This window comes from Gouania willdenowi, chromosome 13, assembly GCF_900634775.1.
Source record: "Gouania willdenowi chromosome 13, fGouWil2.1, whole genome shotgun sequence".
Taxonomy (NCBI): domain Eukaryota; kingdom Metazoa; phylum Chordata; class Actinopteri; order Blenniiformes; family Gobiesocidae; genus Gouania; species Gouania willdenowi.
In genome coordinates this window covers 26501750-26520570 of record NC_041056.1, presented here as the reverse complement: position 1 = coordinate 26520570, position 18821 = coordinate 26501750, and the positions used below count along the sequence as shown (strand labels likewise).

Sequence of the window (18821 nt, the reverse complement as noted above, 5' to 3'; positions counted from 1 at the left end):
GATAAAGTGTTCTTGAAGCGTTCAAATTCTGCATGTTGGTAAGGATGAATCAGCAGACTGGCCTTAAATTCAACCAGTTACTTGACAGATGCTCATAACATACCGTCACATTAGGTATTACAAGTTTCTGAGCCTCGTCATTGATAAATCCAACATATTCTTTGTCCACAAAAACCTTGGGAAGAAAAAGAAAAAATTTTGGTGAATACAATGAAAATAACTGCACATAATTCAATCAATCAATCTATCTATCTACCTGTATTGATCTATCTGTATCTTTCTATCTATTTACTGGTATCTATTAATCTATCTATCGATATCTTTCCATCTATCTACAGGTATTTATTAATCTATCTATCGGTATGTTTCGATCTATCTACTGGTATCTATCTATCTATCTATCTGTATATTTCTATCTATCTACCGGTGTCTATCTATCTACCGGTGTCTATCTACACTGTGCAGTAAGTCTTTGACAAACACTTTGGTGTTTTAATACCAAAGCAACTGGTGATTGCTGCAGCGTGTTAATTGCTCTACAGGACATTGATCAACACCGTTAGGTGTGATGGATCACAATCAGTTTTGAGTGTGAATGTACAAAGCAAAGGTGTCATTGTTGAGGTGTGATATGTTCTCCTCACCAAAGCCCTGTCTCTGATGTTGTTCTTTGAGTTTAGGACACCCCCGCTGCTGATTGTAGTTTCATACAGTGTGTAGCCGTACAACTGGCCATTATCATTGTTGACGGGGAGATTTTCCATGTTCACAGGTCTCTCAGATTTATAGGGCTACAAAACATCCAAATAGCACATGCTTAGACATATAATAAAGAAGGTACCTTGTATGTCTTTAAAGTGATTACCCATGGCCTTTACAAGACAGATCATAGTAGCAAATGAATGAAGTAATTAATAAACTAAACACAGCACTTGAATACACTTTGATAAGAATCTCTTTAAATGTTAATTTCCTGAACCCAACCCTACAATGCCCAACGAATCGCGTATATGATGTGAATCTCCATTTCAAAATTAACTGTAGTTTTGTTTTTACTTTTGTTTTAATTAAGTAGTAGTTAATAAGCCTACTTTTGTGCTTTTCTGTGACATAAATCTTGATAGAACCATGCTTTAAATCATATTACTGCAATGTTAAGATGTTTTAATGGTTACGCATGAATAAATACCCTCTTCCAGTAATGTTTGTAAAGATCGATCAGGTGTGAGAAAGACATTACTCATGACCATTGTCTAGTGGCGTGTCATTGATCTTGAGGCGTCGTTCTCTGATTGCAATTTTCCCAACAGTGAAAACAATATTTATCTTGATCTATTTGAAATGTGTGTGCCTGGGACTGTCCATGATACTTGCAAATGCCTGAAACTCAGTTGTGTTGCAGTTTGTGTCAATTAGCTCCCCAAGTAGCTTTTTAAAGAACAAGTAAGTTCTCAGTGAATCTCTTCTAAGATATCATATTAAGTCCCTTCAGAACATGAATATTTGTTTTTTTTCAATTGATCACAATAAATAACACAAACTCTCCTTTGTGCGAAAACTAATATTTTTTTCACAGTTTTCCACTGAGTTATAGTTGAAAACTATAGTTAAAAATACCCTTTTTGCAGCTGAGATCTTGAGACCCAATCCAAAGATCATTTATCATATATTTACGCATTCTGCTACTGTGTTTACAGCCTATTTCATATGACAACAAACACTCCCACATCTATTACACCAAACAGCTTTAACTGGTGCAAGATGAAGTTCAGCCAACCCAGTCCAACTGCATGGTGTCACTGTGAAAAGGGCGCTCCCCTTAAATGAGAGTGAGTGGCTGGTCAGGGCTGAAGCAAGTGAAGCAGCTAAAAAGGTGATTTAATGACGTGCTCTACCTCTTTGATCAACTGGATAATTTATCTTTCACTGACTTTATCTCCACGACTGCACACTCATAAAGCTGACAGTTTATTACTGCCAATTCCTGAGGCAATGTAGCAGTTAAGATGGAAAAAGTCTGGCTCAGTGGTGCTTCACATTACAAGAGCAGGTACATAGGAATGTAACATAATTTCACAAAATAAAAAAAATGGCAATGTAAAAATCAATGGTGCACAAAATAAAATCAAGTTAAAAAAAAAATGTTTAAAAACAAGCGAACAGGTGCAGTGACATTTGACCCTCCTGCTTCCCGTAGCAGCTCAGTAACGCATACACATCACTTGCCGATAAATGAATAAAGGTCCCATGTCATGCTATTTTTCACACATCTCCATTGGTTCTAAGAACCTCAAAAACATAGTATTTGAGGTATATTTTCCAAAACTTGCCTGTTTTCCAGAGTTTTAGCCTCTGAAAAGTCACTTTACAACTCTACACAACCAGGCTGATTTGCGACCTACTTATGCATATTCATGAGTGGGCGTGTCTATAGACGGGACACTGCCTTCCCACTCCCCGCAAGGTGACGTAGGGCCAGAAGACGGTCCGCCCTCCTCCCACCCACTCTGTATCCGAGCTCATGTTGCTTTATAAACATGAGACAGAGCGTGGGGGCGGGGCGTTCGCCGGTACATACACAGACTGTAGAAAATACATACATAGCACTGCGTGAAGGACGCTGAAATGCTCACCTTCGTAAGTGTGTCTGTTTACATGTCAATCACGGCAGAGAGCTTCCTGGAGGCGCGGCTTCTCCAGCTCAGTGCCGCGTCAAATTCGTCATCAAAGTGGAAATGCGTCATCAAATTAGAGCGAGGTGTTTGTGCTCACCCTGCAGTAAGAAAGGAGCAAATCACCCTCTAACTAACCATTGATGGAATCAATGAAAAAAACACTTTAGGCATGTGTATGAAGCCCATATAGCACTTTTATGATGTTTAAAGCACAGAAAAGTTGATTTAGCGAAACATGGGCCCTTTAACCATCTTCATCAGTGATGCATTTCAGTTTGCTAAACAGAATCGTAACTTGCCATGAGGTTAGTAGATTGGATGCTCTACTTGTACTACATGACAAATGACCTTTGAAAGTTATTGGAGAGCCCTGTAAGGTCAAGTAAGCGTGAAAACCTCCCATCTTAAAAAGTCTTCACTGTATTTGTCCTCTATCCCCTCCGCATGCCTGTAAACAAGCTTCTCGTTGATAACATGGAATGTTGATGGTTATTAGTTCATGAGGTGATGTTATTGCACTTTCTGTGAGGCTGTGCCTTACCTTGTCAGTAAAAGGCAGAGCTTCCCACAGAGACAGGCGCTGCTCGATAATAACAGGTTGGTACGCTCTTCTCTTCTGGAGAGCAGGCAGGTCAGGCAAAGGCTGGACTGAAAAACAAGAGCAGGATAAAAGAGTGAGGCTTTCATCTGTCATTGTGAAAGATCTTATGGGACCATGTCACAGTCCATCAATAGAATGGGAAACACACATCCAGCAAAAGCCACCATACGTGATCAAAGCTTGAAAACGAAGAATTTCAAAAATATTCATAGGTTAATAATAATACGAAAACACAGTGTGTCCCAAAAAAGAGCTTTATTTTTTCTTATGTCTGCATTTTCATCAAAGTCAGCAAGGTATGCTTGCTATGTAGATAAAACAGTTGGATGATTTTAAGAAATAATCACAATTATGCACTTAAATTCTATGTCTAAATTTGTGTCAGAAATGTCTCAACTTTTAGCTTCCAAATACACCTAGTATCCTTTTATAAGTGAACATAGACATTTTGGATATTTCAGCCAATCAGCATTTGCATTTGTTGGGGATTGAGTTTGAAGTGTCCTCAATCACTTTATGAGTTTAAATTAACACCTTTTCCCTCAGGTGGGTTCTTGTCATCGGTTCGGAGGTTTTGCAGTATAAGTTATAATATTAATAACAAAGCAGGTATAATTTATTCATTTATTACAACAAATGAGATTATTGATAATGTACAAGCATAGTGATAATACAAAAATCAAACAATGATTACTAAAAGGTTACTACTGGCTAAAATGGTATAACATTATATACATTCTGTACACAGATTTACTCTTCAGGTACATGTTGTGAATGAGATGTACTGTATGAGGTGTGTATGTTGTTTACGCATGTGTGTTAATGTGATGTAAGGGTGGTGCGAAGGGAAAAATACAAATAAAATAATAATAAACTGGAAAAATGGAAACTAGGTTGACCGTAATTATGGGGGATTGATCAAACACTTTTTGTTTGTTTTGACGCCACCTTTGCCAAATGTGCTGTGCGTGCGTTTAAACTCCTTTTGTCAAGCTGTGGCAAACTGTTGGAGGAGTTCTGTCCGTCTGAGCAGCAGACTCCGGAGACATCATCTGGGCTTGTTCTGGTTGTGGGGATCTCTGAGCATCGGTATCAGCTTCTGGCAATGATGGCAGCTCTTTCAAACTAGATTCTCAATCATGCACAAAAAAAAAATTGCTCAAAAATGACTGGTTTCAATGTTCTAAAGAGTTTTGGTTTTTAAAAAGTTGCTAAGAGCATCAATTTCAAATTAAAAGGTTGCTCAAAAATAAAAAAGTTGGTTAAATCTGAGGTGGCATTAAAACGTCCAACCTCAATTAAAGACATTTTAAAGTTTCATGATTAAGATGACGCTTTGCTAATCTCTTTCTGTTTTCTGCTAAGCTGAAACTGGGCTGGAAGTAACAAAAAATAAAGTGAACTGAACAAAAACTGTGGACTCGGGGGTTTTTAAGACACGCCCGGGGACATGATCAGATCGGACCGAGTCCCTTGTTGAAATTGCATATCGCAAGCCTGATTGGTTAGAAAAAGAGCGGAAATTTAAACAAAGACCCACAAAACAAAGAAAGAGGGTGGTAGAGGCCTGAAGATGATCCAGGGGCCTGCAACCTGTGGCTCTTTGACTCTTTTGCAATGGCTCCCTGTAGCTTAAAAAAAACCAAATTAAATAATGTATTGTTATTTCTTCCAGAGGGTGTTTAATGACATTAACGTCAAATAAAATTATGATAAAACAATTGGTGAACCTAAAAATGAATCACAATAACTGCAATAACTCTATCACCTTCCTACTTCAACTCCTGTAAACTCTGCAGACCATTATCTTTCCTGCACCTGTGGCTAACCTTAAGTTTGAAATCCCTTGTAAGATAACTAAACTAACAACAAGAAAATAGATTGTATTTGGGTGGGGAAAAATGCATTTAATTGCCAATATGTCACCTTAATATGCATGCTTGACATGTCGCAAGAAATTAGCAATTAACATATGTTGACCAACATGATCATGTGTTATCAAATTCAAGTTATTTTTTGGAGCCCTTCAAAATCATTAACTCATAAAATTATTCAATATTATTTTAAGAGTGTAGAATTTTATACACTGTATTGTCTTCATTGAGAAGGTTTTTTTTTTTTTTCGGCTCCAGAAGGACTTTAATCCAGGCGAGATGAGACAAAATGGCTCCTTTGAGGGTAAAGGTTGTAGACCCCTGGGATAGACCATGTGCTCTGTGGTTGAGAAATGTGTGTGTGTGTTTTTACTTTTACTTGAAAAGTAAATGGGTATACTTTAGTTGTCTCTTATACAGGTGGGAAACTTTAAAGCGAGTGTGTGACAAGGTTATTTCTAAAGCCTTCATTAGTGTCAGAGCGCTGAGAGATCAGCCAGAATATGTGCCATTTTAGGCACAAACAACAAAAACACACCACGGGGCCTGGTGTATCTGACACAGTGTACAACATTTGACAACCAAACAATATTAAAATATCGTGCTGATCTAATTACAGAATTAAGTCATGTCTTTGTGGCAACACAAAGACTGCCTCTCTTATCCAGGCCACTGCTCATTGTTGTCAGACTCGAAAAAACATGAATGAATCATGCACAAGTGGGCTCTTTCAGACTGTCTTCAATCACCTCACTGCTGGGCAAATGATGAGAAAAGTTATGATGGATTTAATCCCAGTTTAACAAAAAAGAACGCCTTGGTGAGACCTCTACCTCAAAACAAAATATGCACGTATTTACTACAAGAAGCAAAAAACACAATGCAAGGTTAGGTATGACAGTTCAAATTTGTGCCGAAATTCATGTTTTTTGCTTGGGTTAAAAGAATCACACAGACATATACTAATACACGGGGAATCCATGCTTGCAATCACGTGGGATGTTTCCTTTTCAGGCGCCATGGAATAGGTTTGAAAACTAACATCTCTTTAATAAAGAAGAGAAAATGTAAAAAATTAAAGACAAAAAGATGGAGAAAATGTGGAGCCATTCTAGGCAACAACAAAAAAACACTTACTCTGGTATTGGCTGAAAAAATTCCGCAGAAGATGATACTTGGTAGTGTAATCCCCCGCCTCGGATAATGGAGCATCGTAATCTGAAAGATAATGCATTATCAGAACAGCAGGCTTGGAAGCAAGAGAGAGAGAGACATGGAAGCTCCTTTCCGTGGCAGATGCTTTCATCTCCCTATCAAACATCTTAGGACATTCATTCATGCTTATCCAAGATTAAGCATTTTCTGAAGTACAATAAAATAAAATAAAAATAAAAAAAACAAGGTCAGGGGTGAACTTAACTGCTCTGAAAGCTATCTTCACTATCCTTCTATTTTCTAAGGTCATTACAATGTTAAGAGCCTCTGAGGTGGACATCAAACCCATTGTACCATCCTTAATTTACATTTCACTTGCACTTTATTCAGTAATTAATTCATTTGTGTGCAGCGAATATTTAAATTTACAAGCCCCAAAGGACAGAAGCTACCGAAAGTAGCATCATTTAGAGGCAGGCCAAACAACATTAACTGTGCTTTTATTTACATATAACGGCAAAACCAACATTTGTATTTCACACAATTAAAATTAACAGTAACTTTTCGAACCCTAGAACAAGCTACAATAAGACAAATGACTTGATTACCCTCTCATATTAAATGTTCTAAGAGGATGTTAAAGAACTGGGAAGAAGTTACACGTTCTGCCTGATATAGTTAAAAATAAATTCATTTAAGAGATAAAAAGACTAAAGCTTATACATACAACTACATATAATATAATAACTTATTGTTTGAATGATATCAGAGAGAACCCACTATGTTCATGTTGATAATCTCTCCTCAACACATGCCAGAGTTAATCATGGAGTTCCACAAGGTTCAGTTCTCAGACCAATACTCTTTACAGTATATATGCTTCCACTCGGTAACATTATCAGAAACCATAGTGTACATTTTCATAGCTATGCAAATGATACACAGCTTTATTTGTTGATGAAATCAGATGAAACTCATCAGCTATGACAACTCCAGGCCTGTCTTAAAGACATCACATCCTGGATGAGCCATAACTTTCTCCTTATTAACCAGGACAAAACCAAAGTGATTTTATTTTGTCCAAAACACCATAGAGAAAAATTATCAAAACAAATAAAGTCTTTGGATGGCATTACTCTGTCACCCAGCACCACAGTAAAAAACCTAGGCATTATCTTTGATACCGACTTATCCTTTAACTCTCATATTAAGCAAATCTCAACAACAGCCTTCTTTGACTGGAATATCTCTATAATCAGGAATATCTTGGCCCAGAGTGATGCTGAAAAACGAATCCATACATTTGTTACATCTAGACTGGATTGTCATAACTCTTTACTGTCAGGATGTCTTAGTAACTTACTAAAAAGTCTCCAGTTAAACCAGAATGCTGCAGCCAGAATACTAACAGGTACTAACAGGAGAGAGTCTATTTCTCCAGTATTGGCTTCCCTTCATTGGCTTCCTGTAAAATCTAGAATAGAGTTTAAAATTATCCTGTTAACATACAAAGCTCTACATGATCAAGCTCCTGTGTATCTTAAAGACCTGTTAGTGCCCTATCGTTCGAGCAGAACACTCTGTTCTCAGAAGTGTCTAGAAGTAGAACAGGAGGCAGAGCGCTTAGCGACCAGGCTCCTCGTCTCTCGAACCAGCTCCCAGTCTTAGTATGGGTGGCTACTACTCTCTCCACTTTTAAGGCTAAACTCAAAACCTGCTTATTTGAAAAAGCATACTTCAAATAAAAGCATAAATCTAAACATTAGAAACAAAGCCCTAAACCTAAAAATAGAAACAATAAACTCAAATTATATAGTAGAAACCAAGACTATATCCAAACACATTCCACCAAGACCAGTAATTGAGGGAGATGGATGTGAGTGATGTGGTTAAGATGTAGCATCATCTCCCGCACTTGACCCTTGCCATTCTACACATAGTCCTCCAACAGGTGCTGTCCAGACAGACACAGTAGTGACTGGGTTGTAGTTCATCAACCACTTCTGACCCCTGTAACATACCGACCACACTGCTTACACAACATTTGCATGGATGTCCACGTCACCACATACTCATTCTCATTCTACTCGCACATAGTCTAGCGCCAGGTGTTTCCATGCAGGCAGACTGTATCATGTTTTTTCTGCAGTCTGTGCCTTCTCCTCACCCTTCTCTCTCTTTTCTGTTTCAGGTGTCTTGACGCTGGAGCTGGCAGTTCCTAATCTGAGGTTCACGGCTCAACTAGTCTGGGACACTCTGATGTTCTATCTCTCTATCCTGTTCTGTTCTCCACTTTCTGTCCACTAACCCCAACCAGTCGAAGCAGATGGTTCCCACCTCTAAGCCTGGTTTTGATGCTGATTTCTTACCATTTTTTCTTCTCCCCACTGTAGCTGATGCTTGTTCATGTGCAATTGTTGTTTTTTTCTTAAGAATTTTATATTTTAATGAGCGCTACAAGATGACTATTGTTGTAATTGGTGCTATAAATATAAATATAGTTGAATTGAATTGAATTAATCTTTCTCTAAGTGAGAAAGTTACCCAATAGAAAATATTTCAGGCAGTGTGCTTACTGGACGCCATTGTTGAACTTACCGTAGCTGGTTATCATGGGTTTAGGTGCTGGCAGATCCACAGCTAATGCACCATTCATGAATCCAAAATTGGTCCCTCCGTGGAACATGTAGAAATTGATCGACACTCCCATTTCAAACAGTTTTGCAACCACTGACATCATAACTGTAAAAAGTAAAAGAAATCACTTTAACATTTTGCTTATGTCATTAAACAACTGTAGTGAGGCAACAGAGTGAAAAATATAAATTCCTCCAAGCTCAGCACAAAAAATGGGGTTTTCTCTTCAATTGTTAAATGAGGAAGGGGGATAAAATATATTAGACGTCAGCTTTAAAAACCTAGAAATAATAATACAATAATCTGATTGGCTTCCATTCGCATTCAGGTGCTGGCCTCCCTGCACAAATTAGCTATACCTATATAATGCACAGAATGTAACACAGTGGAGTGAGTAATAACATAATGAAATTGAGCCCGAGTTGCTGAATTAAACTGGGTAGAATTATCTGAAAAAGGTGCATGAGCCTAAGTGAATACCTGTGGGGAGGGTGAGCCTGAATGGACTGGTTTTGTGTCTGTGACCGACCACTGGGCAAGCTGCAGTGTGCAGATCAGTTCATATCTCTGCATATTCCAGAGATCATTTCCTATCTGTGACACTGATGCCGTCACAGATAGGATCTTATTTTCCTTTATTGAGAAGAAAATACATAAAGAATCAAACTGCTAGCCCCTTTCATTTTTAGAACCCATCATTTCAGAGGCTGCTGGGAATACTTGGGCTAGAATTGAGACTTGGAGCTCTACAGCTGTGTTTGAAATAAGAGCTTTCTGAACAAACAAGAATTGGAGGAAAGCTAAGTGTGGATGCCTCGAGTTTTTACCAGTGTGAAATAAGTGCAATGACTTACATCACAACTGTACATTAAGCTTGAAAGATCACGATGATGACTACAGCATGTGAACCATGTCATAGGCCTGATCGGTAGAATATAATAATCTGAAATAATCTCACCAACAAGAGATTTGAAAAGACCTTTACGCTTAGACTATTAATACTTTTAGAACCAATGAGTAAAGTTAAAGCAGGGTGATAATAACAATGTTTATTTGTGTAATATGATTACACATTTGTGGAAAAATTATACTTGATACCTAATATTTCTAAACAAATCAAATACATTTAGAAAAACTACTAAATCTGTGATTATGTTAAGAATTAGTCGTTTGAATATTGAATGCTTTTAGGTTTTGAGAAATATAGCCTACTTTTTTAACTAACATTTGCAGTCAGCATTTTCCTCATAAACTGCACAAAAGTTGGTTAAAAAAATGATAGTAGTATGAATGAAGGGCATTGAAAAGCCAGATTTGGTCCTATTATATGTCTTTGATGTACACACAATAAATAATGGTTTAATGGTGTCAGAGGGATTAAAATCATCATGAATATCCATGTCTTTGGGTAGAAGAAGCAGACGGGAGGTACAAAGGTATACCTGTGTTCTATTCTGGTAATGGGTTTCAGTGAAGAGTCCTCTCACCATCACACATCCACAGCCAAAGTCAGCAGGTTGGAATACACGCTTTGATTGATAATACTAGGCTTTATGCTCCTAATAAACCTGCCTTGAATGAAAGCTATATACAGTAAATCCCTGGCAAAGCTATAAAACAAGTAAGAAGTGGTCATTTGCTAAGCTACCCATCCCAGACGCACTGAGAGGCATTCTGTGAGAGAACCAGAACATTAGAGACCCCACAGCCAGAGAATGCGATATTACACAACCCTCACACCAATGAGTTTGTCTTTACAAAGTCCCTCCTGAGGCAAAATACAATTTTATTCTCATTTAGAAACGGTTTGTCTGTTCTATTTTACACTCAGTGAGCAAATAATTATCTAAGGAAATAATAATAAAGAATGATAATAATTACTCCCCCCTGTGAGCCTGAAAAAAGAAGCAACCATTGGACGGATAGTTACAACTCTATTGTGAAATCTATTAAGTCAAAGAGAATATCTGCCTTACTGTTGTAAATATTGTGTTTTGATGAAGAAAACCAAACCATTATAAAAGACGTTTGTTAAGAACAAAGGTAGGTCTCACCTTCTGGACTGTAAATGTGGTGACGACCCCCCCACACGTCAAACCAGCCAGACCAATACTCCATCACCATCTGAGGTTTAAAAGGCTTTGAAAGGTAAGACGAGTTTAGTGTTTAATGTCAAATGGTTTTGCAATACACAGTATATACACTATATAGTTGCCAAAAAAAACTGTAGTACATTCAGAGCATTCAAAGAAAAAAATAGTAATTTCTGTAGTTTGACAACATCTGAAAACTTAGATTTACAATGATGAATGTACTGGCATGGACTTATTGAAGATACACAAGAAAAGGCCACCTTTTTTTTTTTTTTTTTTTCTTGTCTGCACATGCTGTCAAAGGTCAACACCACAGGAAGTGCAATCATTATGAGACAGCAATGCATATTTTGTTATTGCAATAAAATACATTGATTTATTTTATTGCTTAATTGTGACCATCACCAGCCCTCCCTAAGGAAGGGTAAGAAATCTTTTATTATAGGGAGGATATAAAAAGGGAGAGCAGTGTTACACCTAAGTGGAGGGGGCGGGGGAAGGGGAGGGGAAAGGGAGCAGGGAGGAGAGACTCAAGGCAGGAAATAGAAAAGGTGGGGAAGAATAGACTGTTCTTCATATACCAGCATATGTGCAAAAAAAAAAAAACCGCTACTGCAAGCCCAGGAACTGCCCTGGGCCCGCAGATGCAGCCAGGCCAGCAGAAAGAGCGGAGGCCAGGGAGCCCCAGGCAACGCCCCCGCGGCCGAGCAACCCCCCAGATGCCCCCAAGATCCCAGGCCGAGAGGCACCCAGCGCATCCCCCCACCGACCCCAAGGCCCCCCGCCAGCATCCAGCCCCCCCCACCCACCCACACCCAAGCACCCAACCCCCCGAGGGAAGGGCCCAGAGAGCCTCCGCCCGAGACCCCAGCAGAGGAGCCAAGGCCCCCGCCCAGCAGACGGCCAGAGCCGCGCGGAAGGGGCAGCCGGCGGGCGCCCGCCGGTGGGCCCAGAGCCAGCAGGGTCCGGAAGGACCCGGAACGGAAGCAGCACCAAGAGCAGCGCCCCCAGGGATGACAACCACGCCCATAGTCGCCGAGGGCACCAAGGGGATGCTGCAAGCTGCCCCGCCGGCCCCCAGGCGCACCGACCAAGCACCCCAGAGCGCGCCAGATCGCCTTTCCTTACCCACCACCCTGTTAGGGGTTTGACTTACTTGTATTGCATTCAGATATGAGAAGTCTTCTGGGTCCAGATCTTGAAAATTAATGGTTTCCAATGCTTCCCACAACAAAAAAGAGAAATGGTGTATTCACCATTTCAGACGTAATGCTGTGTGCGTGTGTGTTGTCCATCCCCACAATACCTCCTTTCACTCCTCCAGCCTTCAACCCCGCCTTGTTGTCTGAGGTCAGCAGAAGCTCTGTGATGCCTCGTGACAATAATGCCTAAAAAAACACAAAAACCAACACAGTTCAAAAGGCCAATAAACAAAACCAATACGTCTGTGTGTCATTTCTTCTTTTTTTTCTTTTATTTTTTTGAGCAAGCAAAATGAGAATATAATGAATGAAGATGTTTAAATTAGTTGCTTCCAATTATGTTTGAAAAGTGTGCATCTGTATGTCTTACCTCTTTAATGAAAGGCATGTACGCTTCATCTTTAGCATAAGATCCATATTCATTCTCAACTTGAACTGCTATTATTGGGCCTCCTTTGGAGTACTGTGAATTAAGGAACCAACCAGTACATTATCAGGATATTTATCTAATCAATATCTAAAATATAGTGTTATGTAACTCAGAGAAAAAATTATCACATTTAGCAACGCTTAGTAAAACTATACGGAAAAACCTTTTTGATGGTCATTTTTTTACATATTTCATTTTGTCTTTATTTCAGAACAATTCGGTCTATATCAAACAGCTACAAATAACAATAAATACAATGTATTCACATAGCACATATAGTTAAAACACATACAAAAATACCGCCATCGCTTCAGAAAACAGGAGGAATATCTTGTGTCATTTTTATTTTGATGTTCCCTTCAAAAAAAAAAGTGAAAAAGTATACAGTCTATTTAGCTTTTTGCCACTTTAAACTTTAAAAAGTAAATCTACCTGAAGCGGAGCCACCTTCGTGATGAGTTGATCAAAGAAAGAGTTGACTGCATCAGTGAATCCTGAGTAGGTTGTTCTCAGTCTCATGTTTGGATCTCTTAGAAGCCAGCTGAAATGGAAAAACAGCAAAACCTCAAGAAACTAAAAAAAACTTGTCTTTGGAAATACTTTTTCAAACATGCTGCTAATAGGGGTGCCCCGATCCAATATCAATATCGGTCCGATATTAGCCTGAAAACGAATATTGGATATTTTTCAATTTTTTTTTTTACATAAATATCCATGAAAATCCAACACGCTGCTGTGTCATGGTGAAAGATTTTAATAATAAATAGGGGTGTCCCAATCCAATATCAGCCTGAAAACGAATATCAAATAACGGATTCAAATTTCCGATTTTTTTTTTTTTTTTCCCAATTCATTTTTTATTTATTTTATTCAACTAGTACAGTGCCCATCGGTGGTATGTATTCATATTGACATTAACAGGAGTTCCACAGTGGGGATGGGAACATGAATACATATGGAATATGGATGGGATATATATATATATATATATATATAATTTCTTTTTGTAGCCAGAACATCACCAAAATGTTCCTGTTCTTTGACCCATTATCAACATTTCCTGAAAATGTCATGAAAATCTGTTGATAACTTTTCAAGTTATCATGTACAGACAGCGTTGCACTGCATTAGCTTAGCATTAGCATTAACATAGAATAGAACACTGATGACGAAGTCACTGTTGATGACATCACCAGTGTTTTAAACAATGTTTGACAGGAGTTCCACAGTGTGGATTGGTCATTTCAAATTGGTTTTAACTTGATTTTGTAATGACCAAAATTATGGATGCACACACTCGTGGTATCTGGAAGCCGTTGACATGGTTTCAGGTCGATCAGACACTGTGTCGGGGAGATATTCGCTCCACGGACACACACACACGCAAACCTTTCTTGCATTATAGATAGATTGCAGAATACCGTAGATATTATTATTATTATCTCATTTGTTGCTGACTAGTGTTCTCTGTTTGAGTGACATCACTTGAGAAAAAAATTGTATCGGGACATCCCTAATATAAATGTCATTTATAATGCACGTTACATTTAAAACAAATCTCAAAGTGCTACAATGAGTGTATTTAAACTAAGCAGGTTTAAAAATATAGAACACAAAGTGAGCCATACAATATTAAAAACAAATTAAAAGAGACAGCTGATGGCTGGGAAGTCCCCCCCCCCAAAAAAAAGGGATGGGGTAAAATGTCCAAGATTGTCTGTGAGGTGAAGATGGTTCTATGTTTTACCTTGGTAGTCCCCCTAAATCCCACTCAGCACATATGTACGGCCCTGGGCGAAGAATCACCCAGAGACCCAGGCGCCCTGCGAGGCGAAGATAAGCTCTATGAAGAGAGAGAGACACACTGCTGTGATCAATGTGTAACATCAAAGGCACTGATTCATCATTAATACCGATAACTTAACACACTTAACACAAGAGAGAAACAATATTGCAATATTTCTTCACCAAAAGTAAGATACTTGGGATTCTTTTCAAGATTATTTTACACTTCAACCATTTCATAGGGTTTGAAATCTTTTGCCTAGAGCTCACAGTTGAGTAGTTTTACAGCTAAACAGTGCCATCTAAAGGACGACTGTGTTTACTCTAAATCCAGTTGATTCTTGAAGTCAAAAACCCCTTGTTGTGGCTCATGAAGATTCCAAGGAACGTATCTGTAAAAATGAAGAGAAAGAAACTGACTTCAGTGTGTTTTCATTACATTTTGATCAAAACTCTTGTTTAAATCAAATCTATTGTGTGCTTTTCCAAATAAAAAAAACTATGGGTAACAACCAGAGTTGGGTGTCAATTATAATTGTAATCACGTCGTTGATAATTAATGACAATTATGGCATAATTATAGCTGTAAATATATATATATATATTTATTTATTTTTTTTTCATTTATTTTTTTTTTTTTATCTGTTTCTGTCGTCATTGTAATCAAATTGTAATTGAGTTTAGATAATTGACTTTTTAATTGCAATTGCCAGGAACTATGTTACAGTTGTATGTTACAATTACTAAAATATGTTTTATATCAAGCTGTCCCACATGTTACCATTTCAAAAACAACTGAAATTGAGCGGTACAGTGACACAAAAATGTCTTAGATGTCCACACCAAAAATATTAAAACCTATAATTTCATTGATTAGGAATCCTAACAATGCAACCAATAGATAGGAAAGAAATTAAATGATAGATAAGAGATGCTAACAGAAAGCTAACACAAGAGGAAGGTTCACTTTTATTAGGTTATTTATTAGGGATGTTCCGATACAACTTTTTCATTTCCAATATGATACCGATATTGCAGCCTTGCATATACAGCCGATACCGATATTGATCCGAGATCAGCATGAATCATACATACTTTTTTTTCCCCCTCACTCTCTTCTTTAATAATTACTTATTTTGTCGTGTGGAATGTTAGAAAAGGCTTGATCAAGTGATGTTACTGAAACAGAGAACAAAAACTGACCCATTTATTATTAACCAATTGGTTACATAATTTTTAACCTTCAACATAATATCGACAATATTCTACAATTGAATAAAATGAATAAAAAATGATTTAAAAAATAAATAAATAAAAAATTGGAAAATCCAGAAATTTGAATCTGATATTCATTTTCAGGCTAATATCGAACCGATATCCGATATCGAATTGGGACACTCCTATTATTTATTTCAGGCTCAGCAATTGTGATTAATTCTAATTGAAAAGTAGTAATTGATAACATAAGTGTAAATGACTTTCTAAGGATAAATTCTTCACTGTAATTTAATTGTAATTGGAAAAAATGCCGGTTGCTATAATCGGAATTGAAATGTAATTGAACATGGGTAATTGAAAAGGTCATTGTAACTGAAAAATGTAATTGACCCCAACCCTGGTGTGCATGAATGATGTATACATATAGTTTTGATCTCTAAAAAACAATCTTTGGTGTAAAATATTAAAAAAAACATTATAATACAGATGCTATTGAAGCCTACGTAGTGAGCGTATTGAGTCCACAGGCTTTCATCTTCATCAGCCTGTCCTCCCAGTAGGCACTGGGGACACGGAAGTAATGGATGGACCCTCCCAGGATACGGAATGGTTTCTTTTCAAGAGTGAACCAAGACGAGTTGGCTCTAAGGCCTTCCACGCCAGTCATCCTCACTTCAAGGTGTTTCCTAAAACAGAAATTTCACAATTCACAAGAACTTGTTAAACTTGCTCTGATGCATTCCTATTGTGTGAGCCAAGCATTTCAAACAAGCAGTACCAGTTCTCCTACTTTAAAATCCATTTATTGATATATGGCATTTTTGTGGTTAGAATATAACTAATTAAATATACTGCATATTGAACAATTATTGTTTCTTTTGAGTATTAAAGTTAATATTTAATCATTAAAATTCAAATTGATCGTGCCGATTTAAAAAAGAAAAGAAAAAGTCGTTCTTAAATTCTTCCAGAATTAGATATATAATTTGCCTTGTCGGCATAATTATTTTATAATTAATACAGGGTAATTTAACCCCTGACATTTTTTTTTTCTTTTAATGAAAACTTATCTTATGGATACTTATTCAGAACCATGCAAATAGATAATGAGCACCTGCTTAGTTTTTTTTGTATATCTGTCATTATTTCATATTTTTTTTATCAAATAATTTGCGTCATTTGTGAATAAAAGCAAATCAATCAATAAATGAATCAACCAGCTTTGCCTTTAACATACAATCTGCCATATCTAGTCAAAATGGTTGATTTTACACTTAAAATTTACATTTTTAACAGTCTAGGCTTTAATTTCCACATATTGAAGTAACAGACTAAAGCTGGTATAGGGAGATCGACACAGTTATTATCCAATCATATTGCTCAGCCCAACTCAACCGATTACATGTAATGTTCTGTCACTTTATTTATTATCCAAAACACTCTTTAAATATTTGTGTCTGCGGGGTTCTAAACTGGTCTCACCACATTTAACCCACTTTTTTTCTTTTTTTTTAAAATAATAAATCAAACAACCAAATAGAGTTTTTCAAAAACAGCTGTTGAAAACATAAATCTATATATTATCCTGTGCAACAGCATGCCTGTCAAAGAAAGTTTTTTCTTTCAAAATAAAATACACGTCCAGCATGAGAGACATTAAGTATGTCTTTATTTTTGACTAGCTGTCAGCGACCCACCCAATACAGGTCTGCGACCCAGCAGTTGAGAATCACTAGACTCATTAGTTAAATAGTTATATGTAGTTGATTGTTTTTATTTTCATTTTATTTGAGCCAATAAGTATAATTCAGCAGATATCATATTATATAATTACTGATACTAATTAGGGCTGCACAATTATGGCCAAAATGCTAATCACGATTATTTTTGATCAATATTATATTCACAATTACGTAGTATATTAGGGAAAAATATGTGCTTTTAATGTACTATTTCTAAACAAAGAATATGTGTACAGTTTACAGTGTAAACTTGGTCTTTAAAATTGAATTAAATGTTATTTAATTATTATTATATTTTTTTTAAATGTACCAAAGGCTAGCTGAATAAATACATTATCACAGAATGAATAGACCGTATTTTAAAAAAGGTAAATTGCCGACGATCAGGTTAATTTAATTGTGACAACCAAAATCGTGATCACGGGTAAAAGTGATGAATCGTGCAGCTCTAATACTAATACACAATGCTGCACCCACAGTGACACCTTGCCGGTGCACTTGCTTTATCCCAACATGCATGTGAAAGTTCACAGGTATCCTGACTGAGTCCAAACTTCAAACACTGGCAGTGGGTGATAATAATCACACAAAGTAAAGTCAAAGTGCTCAGATCTTTCTCCATAACAGCAGCTTTCAATTGGAGAAGCAGGAGCTTATCGTACACATGTTTATGATCATTGATTAGTAATTAAATGTAATATTATGGCCACGGTGCGTCATTGTTTAAATGTAATCTCTTACCGTATGGAGTGAAAAACGATGATCAGGGTGAGCACAATGTAGAGCAGAATGAGACGTTTGCGCTTAAAGAACAACATCCACGGTGCCATTGGCACAAACAGCGCTGACAGCTGCTCCTCTTTAAACCTCACCACAATATTTATGTATGTTCACGCAATGTTCGGGAGGAGTTTAGTGAGCCGCACAAGTATGAAACGAGGCAATGACAGTAATGTTGCTGTACATCTGTCACGCACACGATTCCTGACTGCGCACACTCACTTCCGGTAGTGAAGTGAGTGTATAACGTGCTACGTAAAAAATAATAATAATAATTAAAAAAATAAAATAGTAAAGACAAAAAAGTTGTAAAAAAAAAAAAAAAAAGAGAGAGAGAATTCAATTAAATAAAACAAATTAAATAAAGCTACTCTACTCTAATCTATATGTCTAATGAAGTTATTCTCAACTGGTGGGTCGAGGTCAGCAGGTTAAAAATATATCTCATGTTGGACTTTGTCTTTTAGTTTAAAAGAAACTTTTCTTTTGATAGACATGTTGCACAGGGAAATATATAGATTTATTTATGGATATATATATGCATATGCTGTTTTTGAATGTGGTTGGTTGAATTATATATATATATATATATATATATATATATATATATATATATATATATATATATA

The 18821-nt window shown here is 37.1% G+C and overlaps 1 protein-coding gene across 3 annotated transcripts in view; it reads right to left on the bottom strand.

The window, feature by feature from the left end:
* The window catches only part of LOC114474055 (beta-galactosidase-1-like protein 2), a 34496-nt gene extending 16088 nt beyond the window's left edge, over window positions 1–18408 (bottom strand). For 2 of the 3 annotated variants that reach the window (XM_028463963.1, XM_028463964.1), the window contains exons 1-14: window positions 18154–18408; window positions 16174–16356; window positions 14776–14844; window positions 14415–14510; window positions 13100–13208; window positions 12608–12700; window positions 12342–12423; window positions 12192–12256; window positions 10997–11081; window positions 8904–9047; window positions 6288–6368; window positions 3217–3323; window positions 645–791; window positions 104–175 (exon numbers count right to left, since the gene is read on the bottom strand). In XM_028463963.1, coding sequence (XP_028319764.1) covers window positions 104–175; window positions 645–791; window positions 3217–3323; window positions 6288–6368; window positions 8904–9047; window positions 10997–11081; window positions 12192–12256; window positions 12342–12423; window positions 12608–12700; window positions 13100–13208; window positions 14415–14510; window positions 14776–14844; window positions 16174–16356; window positions 18154–18242 — 1422 coding nt within the window. In that variant the 5' untranslated portion in view covers window positions 18243–18408. Of the gene's footprint in view, window positions 1–103; window positions 176–644; window positions 792–3216; window positions 3324–6287; window positions 6369–8903; window positions 9048–10996; window positions 11082–12191; window positions 12257–12341; window positions 12424–12607; window positions 12701–13099; window positions 13209–14414; window positions 14511–14722; window positions 14845–16173; window positions 16357–18153 lie in introns of those variants that run through there. The other variant, XM_028463965.1, reaches the window with a different exon arrangement.
* Window positions 18409–18821: the final 413 nt, after the last annotated feature.